At 42.1% G+C, this 7,073-nt stretch overlaps 2 protein-coding genes across 5 annotated transcripts in view; one reads left to right on the forward strand and one right to left on the reverse strand.

The window, feature by feature from the left end:
* CHRNB1 (cholinergic receptor nicotinic beta 1 subunit) overlaps window positions 1–7,073 on the forward strand; it is a 152,022-nt gene that overhangs the window by 53,791 nt on the left and 91,158 nt on the right. The window lies entirely within an intron of this gene.
* The window catches only part of LOC141131167 (protein mono-ADP-ribosyltransferase PARP14-like), a 65,604-nt gene that overhangs the window by 16,933 nt on the left and 41,598 nt on the right, over window positions 1–7,073 (reverse strand). Inside the window, exons 9-13 of the mRNA XM_073618212.1 lie at window positions 4,896–5,045; window positions 4,714–4,776; window positions 4,335–4,514; window positions 2,639–2,845; window positions 335–1,159 (exon numbers count right to left, since the gene is read on the reverse strand). Coding sequence (XP_073474313.1) covers window positions 335–1,159; window positions 2,639–2,845; window positions 4,335–4,514; window positions 4,714–4,776; window positions 4,896–5,045 — 1,425 coding nt within the window. The remainder of the gene's footprint in view (window positions 1–334; window positions 1,160–2,638; window positions 2,846–4,334; window positions 4,515–4,713; window positions 4,777–4,895; window positions 5,046–7,073) is intronic.

Genomic DNA, 7,073 nt, shown 5'->3' on the forward strand with positions numbered 1-7,073 from the left:
GTTACGCAACTTGATACTCATGTACATTATAAACTTTAATTTTTACTCTCTAATTTGTGTTTGAACCTGCCTCATTTAAAGTCCCACACTCTTTTATTATTTTTTAGATTAAGGATGGAGGCGCACTACCCCCCCTTTTCTTGTGCGGTTCATTTAAAGTCCCAGTATATGGAGATATACATCCCCCCCCCCTTTGCTTTAGATTGAGACAAGCACACACTATAGAGGGATACGCTTTGTTCATATTTCACATCTGAGGTTTACAACCACTTTAGGGACTTTCTTAGAGGATTACAGGGAATTGTTACAATATAGCAAGAATGTGTAATATTACCATTTTTGATGACACGTTGGATCCGGATTTGGTTTCCCTGCCCGTCTGTGGCAGTTTCCTTATGTAAGCTGACTGTGATTGGGTTTCCTTGGCTCTGGATGGTGATTTGGCTTTTGTTTCCATTTTTTGCCTCCTCCAGCTCCAGGTTTGTTATCTTATTGAAGGGAACCATATTGTCCTTAAGTTCGTATCTCCATTCCACCACCTTACTTAGGAGCTCAGCTCTGCTTTCTCTTTCTTTCTCAGCTGCCCGCTTTCTGAATTCTCTTTCTTTCTCAGCTGCCCGCTCTCTTTCTTTCTCAGCTGCCTCCTCTCTGATTTTTCTTTCTTTCTCAGCTGCCCACTCTCTGAATTCTCTTTCTCTCTCAGCTGCCCGCTCTCTTTCTTCCTCAGCTGCCCGCTCTCTGATTTCTTTTTCTTTCTCAGCTGCCCGCTCTCTGCTTTTATTTTCTTTGATGCGGTTTAGAATAACGTTAATTTCCTCGGATACAGACATGACATCTTGGATGAGGCCCACAATCCGGATTGAGGGTTCAGGTGGTTTGTAAGTGACTGAGACCTGGAACGTTTTCTGGAGGTCGCATATTTTCTGCACCTCAGCTTCTTCTATTTCAACCACACATTCTTCAATGATCACATTCTCTGTCTGTGCAGATTTTATAAACTCTTGCAGCCATGTCTTGGTTTTGTTCAGATTCTCCTTTTCATTGGCGCACAGGCTGAACATCACAGGCTCAACGCCATTTACCATATGAAAGGAGCTCAACTTCGCAACTGGCTTCTCTACTTCTTGTTCCACCGGCTTCTTTACTTCCATTCCACTTTCTACAAGAAGAAGGGGAGGAATCTTCACGTCACTAATTGGTCTATAAAATAAATATCTATCAAGTGAATAAAAAAATTGTGAATGTGGTTTAGACAAAATTTGGGCAACAGTTACAGAGCTAAGTGAAAACTCCAAGTTTTGTTTTTAATTAAACTTTCACTGACTGTAGAGAACATCCTTTGTGGGTCTAAGACAGACACTTCATACAAGACACATAATCTTCTTTGCCCATTTTAGTCTGGTAGAAGTATATACAATGCAGACCTTATGGCCAACAGTTTAGGGGCACCTGGCCATCACATCTATATGAGCTTGTTTGGAAATTCTATTCAAGAACCATGGCATCAATGTTGAGTTGTCCCCCCCCCCCTTTGCAGCTATAACAGCAAGACTTCCCACAAGATTTTGGAGGGTGTTTGTGTGAATTTGTGCCCATTTGTAAAGTCAGGTACTGATGTTGGATAAAAAGGTAAAAATAACTGTAAGCGCAAATACAGTGCACGCAGAGTAATCACAACTATTGTGTTATTAACCCATAGGAAAATCAGATAGTTCAAAGGTTAAAAGTAAAATAATGCCAAGGCAACAGCGGCTGCTGTCCTCAGAAAGCTGGCTCTGTGTATAGGGAGACAAAAGGGAGAACACAGGAAGTGCCACCTAAGTGCAGTATTAAAAGCAACTTTAATGGCAAGGTATAAAAACACAAGTGTGTTTTTATACCTTGCCATTAAAGCTGTTTTAAATATTGCACTTAGGTGGCGCTTCCTGTGTTCTCCCTTTTGTCTCCCTATACACAGAGCCAGCTCTCTGAGGACAGCAGCCGTCGTTGCCTTGGCATTATTTTACTGATGTTGGATAAGAAGACCTTGCTCACAATTGGAATTCCAATTCATTCCAATGGTGCTCAGTAGGGATGAGGTCAGGGCTCTGTGCAGGACACTCAAGTTCCTCCACACAAAACTGGTCACACCATGTCTTTATGGAGTTAGATTTGTACTCAGGGGCACAGTCATGATGGAACAGAAAAGGGCCCTCAAGAAGCTACTACCATCTGGTTGGAAGAACACACGTCTACAATATCTTCACCATTCACTGGAGACTGCTGAACTCAGACATTAAGAAGGAACTCACATATCTTTGGCCATATACAACAAAAAAGGTGGTAATTTGTGCCACAGAGACCTCCGTCCAGACACATTGTAGAGCTGTGTAATTATTGAGCTCTTTTCATCGGCTGTGTACAGGAGAAGATGAAGAGTGTGGCCTTCACATGTCAGATATATAATAAGCACCAATTTATATTGGGTGCCCATGTTTTTTTATACTGTTTGTGTTTGTAAATGCTGAAAGTGTTATTTTTTCTTCCATGTCTGCCAAGTTCTTCTGATACTTCAGGGAACATTTCTGTCATGTGCTCAGTTTAGAGGCTATTCCTTGCTTGTAGTGCATTGTGGGTCTATTATCTTAACTCAACTCACCGGTCTGCCCAGGGTAGACGGGTTCGGGTTGGGGCGGAGCGGTCTCATATCTCTTCTTCATACTCTCATGGAAATCTTTCAGCACAGTTTCCTGGAATAGAACCACTTTCACGGTCTTAAGAGAGCTGACCGGCTTTGACTTGGTGAAATCTACTACGGCATCAAGCAGTGAATCAGCTGCTTCTGAGGCCTTTATTCTGGCTGCACCTGCATCAAATAAACATTCAAGTACATTTAGTAAATAGAATAGTCTTGTTTCGCTACAGAGCAATATAAGTCAAGAATATCATTATTACAGGTCAATACATTACAATTGGTCACTTTACAGGGTTTGAATCCCATTCCATAGGAAAGCAGAGAAATGGGAGGCTGATATGCTCCTCTTTCTTTATATCCTTTATACTATGCTTTAATGATAGAAGAACTATGCCTGTTCTGTTCCTCATGGGACAAAGTGCATTCAGTACTTTGTCCCATGGTGCTGAGTGCTTCATATGCCTAGCTATAAAGTTGGCTGGGCATTCCCCTACCCCTTCTGGGCCATCCTACAATATAGGTAGGGAGGAGATGGCCACGTCAGACACTTGTCTCGGCTCCAAGCACTTTCCCAAAACACGTGGCTGCACAGGGAAAAGTATCTAAAGTGTCTGTCTCCTCCCTAGCTATATTGTAGGATGGGCCCCCGAAGGGAGAAGGAGGATGCCCAGCTGACCTCATAGCTAGGCTTAGGAAGCACTTTGTGCCGTTGGGAACAGAACAGGCAAAAGTCTTCAATCATTAAAGCATACTGCAAAGGACTTAGAGCATAAGGCAAGGGGCTATTCAACAGTATTGTCTATGGTCTTCTTGCAACGGATTTTTTTTCCCATTACTGACTTACCATGTCTTGTTTTGCAATAATAAAGTCTAATAAAAAAGGAAATAAGTGTGTGTTTCATTGATGAAAATGGCTGTGTGGATCATGGATTGTCCTCACAAAAGTAGGATGTCTTACACTGATCAAGAAGCCACAGTCACTACAAAGAAAGGACGCATGGTATGGTTCAAGATTCGTTACAGACACTTACAGACATTCGTTACATACACTTACCATACTTATGCATACAACCTACATGTTAAAAAAATAATGAGAGAAGCAGGGCTGGAGGAAAATGATAAGAGGCCTAAAATTGGTGGAAGAAACTTCAACAATCTTAAAATCAATATTTGATTTTCTGATGACACAATGCTCATAGCTGAAGATGTTGAGGACCTCAAGGGCCTCAAAGAGAAAACCATCAAGTGAAAATTTAGGACTTCATCAAGAAAACTGAGGTTATGGTAATTGGAAAGACATCTAACTACAGAATAGATGGTAAGTACACAGAAGTAGAAGACAGCTTTCGTGTCCATGGATCAACTATATACAATGAAGGATCCAGCAGTCAAGAAATCTGATACAGACTGGAACTTGGAAGTGCAAGAGTTAAAGACCTAGAAACGATCTTTAAAAGTACTGATGTTTCTATAAGTGCAAAGATCAGAATTGTCCAGGCTATGGTATTTTCTGTCACTTTCTATGGACGCCAAAGCTGGACAATGAGGAAACAAGACTGAAAAGCACTGATGTCTTACAACTTTGATGTTGTCAAAGAATTCTAAAAATGTCATACTGGATTTCGAGGAGCAAGTCAGCGAAAAATCAGATTTTGTTTACCGGTTCCTAAAGCGGGGAAAGCCACTGAGGTGGCCTGATGTTTCTCACACTCCTGCAGGGCATCCAGGACAAGTCTCTTGATGGTTGCTGGCTGGTTCGCGCCGGCCACATGGAGAATCCATTTACAATGTCTGAGGTTTCCAGCTAGAGTGATGACATGTCCCTTGTTAGGCAGGGCACCTGGGAAAAAAGAAAGATGAAGGGTACATGGTATGGTTACTTGGCACCCAGTGGGCTACCATCTGTCATGGAAACCAATACCCACCATATAGCCATGCACACACAAGTCTGTTGTGGTCTATCAGTGCATTATCTACTTGTCTGAAAACATTTATGGCATTTGAAAAACAAAGACAATGATGGCAAAAGTAACATTTACCAAGTTTTCTGGCAGAGACTTCAACCTCTGTTCCAGCAGCTTCAAGAATGGCCTTTGAAAGACCTAGGAATAGAAATATTAGAAGCAGCCTAAACTCAGCAGCAGACCACATATACTTTCTGCAATATTGCATTTCTAAAGCTAGCAGATATATTGACACCTCTTGGTTCTCAGGGATTTACCTGCACGCAGGGTAAAACTGCTGTTGGAAGAGTTGACAATAATTTCTGCTTCCTCTTTGGTTATATCTCCAGTTTTCACCTGATAAGTGACAGATCCAACTGTCATTTCATGAACACCTGGTGATGGGGTGGTCACTGCCCCAAAGAAAGCTGCAAAATAAAAATACAAATGATGGTATTAAAAGACAGTAAGCCCAGGAACAAAAATAGAATATATTGCAGGTTACCAATTCTTAGATGTGGTGGCTGCATTCGTTTTTCTTTTTTTAAGACTAATGCCGCGTACACACGGTCGGACTTTTCGTCTACAAAAGTCCAACGGACGCTGACGGACTAAAGCTGGCTGGTAATCCGATCGTGTGTGGGCTTCTCCGGACTTTCAACGTACTTTTTTAGCCTCAAATCCGACGGACTTTAGATTTGAAGCATGCTTCAAATCTTTACGTCGTAACTACGACGGACCCCGAAGTCCGCTCGTCTGTATGCTAGTCCGACGGACAAAAAAACGACGCATGCTCATAAGCAAAAACTAAACGGAAGCACTCGGTCTAGTAAAACTAGTGTTCGTATTGTAGGTAGCACATTCCTCACGCTGCAAAATCTGTGATCGTTGAATGCAGCGCATTTTATTTCTTCTTTACGAAGGCTCTAAAGAACGAAGGTGTTTTGCTGTTCATAATCAGAGTTCTCCCAAACTGATTTCTGGATTCTTTTTCTCTTTGATCTCATGAATGATATAGTATGCATTTTAAAAACAATGTTTCCATACTAATAATACTTTTTCCCCTTTTTTTTTTTTAGGTTTGTAAAGTTAACACAAAGAACCCATTATTATTTTTTTTTTTTTATAGTGATTATTTTTTAGTTTTTAGATAAAGTTAACCCAAAGCACCGTTTTTGGTTACGTAAATTTTTTGATTTTCAAGACTTACCACTTGAACATTATTAACATTAGTAATGTATTTTTGGTGTGTTTTTTTTCAAACTCAATGAGATTGTTGTCCCTTGTTAATTTAACATTGTGTGTAAAATCAATGATTTCAAAGAAAACACATAAAGTCTTTTGCTAAACTCAAAAAAGATCCATTTATTCATGGTCAAAATAAAATAAAGAGGAAGTCAACGCTGGAAAAAGTCGGTGTACCAGAAAATTGGGATCTTGCGGAGTCCATATAAGAGGGAGCACAATCTGGTCCAAGAATCCCAGAGATCAACAGCACCAGCAGATGATCTAGATGTCCCCAGACTGTGGTCCTACAACAGCCTGCGTCTTCTGTCAGACCAGACTGAACCCAGGTCATCATTTTCTTCTCTTCCCTGCAGCCTTTCCTCCACGCTGCCCTGCAGCCTTCCCTGTAGCCTTCTTTTGAGGCTGTGGCTCTGGTGTTTCAGTTGTGGCAGGAGGAGGAGGAGGAGGAGGGGGGGCTGCCTCATGTAGTTGGGTGTTTTGTGTTAGCGTGCCCTGCAGCCCCTTATGGATTGTTTCCCCAAATAGGCGCTCACAAATGAGGCGCTGCTCCCTATTCATCTGAAGAAGCCTGCTGGCTAAGTAGCAGCCATAGGATTCTTCCGCTTCGGGGGGGCTCCTTAAAAAACGGGTGGCCTCTTGCATGAGGCGCAGGGATGCGTCCTGTGTGACCATCCCCTTCCTGGCCCTTTTTTTGGGAAAGTGGAGGGGAGGCACTTGGGATTCGGTCAGGCTCCTACTGGGCCCAGCCACCTCACTTGGCCCAGCCACCTCACTTGGCCCAGCCACCTCACTGGGAGCAGCCACCTCACTGGGAGCAGCCACCTCCTGCCTGACACTGGGCCCAGCCTCCTCCAGGATGATGGTGAATCCGGCCTCCTCCAGGCTGTCCATGGGCCTGGTCTCCTCCTGCCTGCCACTTTCCCCCCATTCCTCCTGGATGGACTCATCCTGTGTATAAAAAAAGGACAATAGTTTGAGTATATTTTTTTGGGTTCATCAATGACACACAGTTTGCTTCTCATGAATAGCAAATTCAATGTGAATACATCTCTTTAATAAAAGAGTCTAATCAGACACCCTAATTATTTCAAGCAGGTGCCAAACATATTTAGCCACTACTGTCAATTGATATGTATACACAATTTTGAGTGCCAAATTATTTTAGACAATTATAACATCCAGTTAACATCATTAATATTAGTACAGTA

Source organism: Aquarana catesbeiana, linkage group LG03 (genome assembly GCF_042186555.1).
Source record: "Aquarana catesbeiana isolate 2022-GZ linkage group LG03, ASM4218655v1, whole genome shotgun sequence".
NCBI classification, from domain to species: domain Eukaryota; kingdom Metazoa; phylum Chordata; class Amphibia; order Anura; family Ranidae; genus Aquarana; species Aquarana catesbeiana.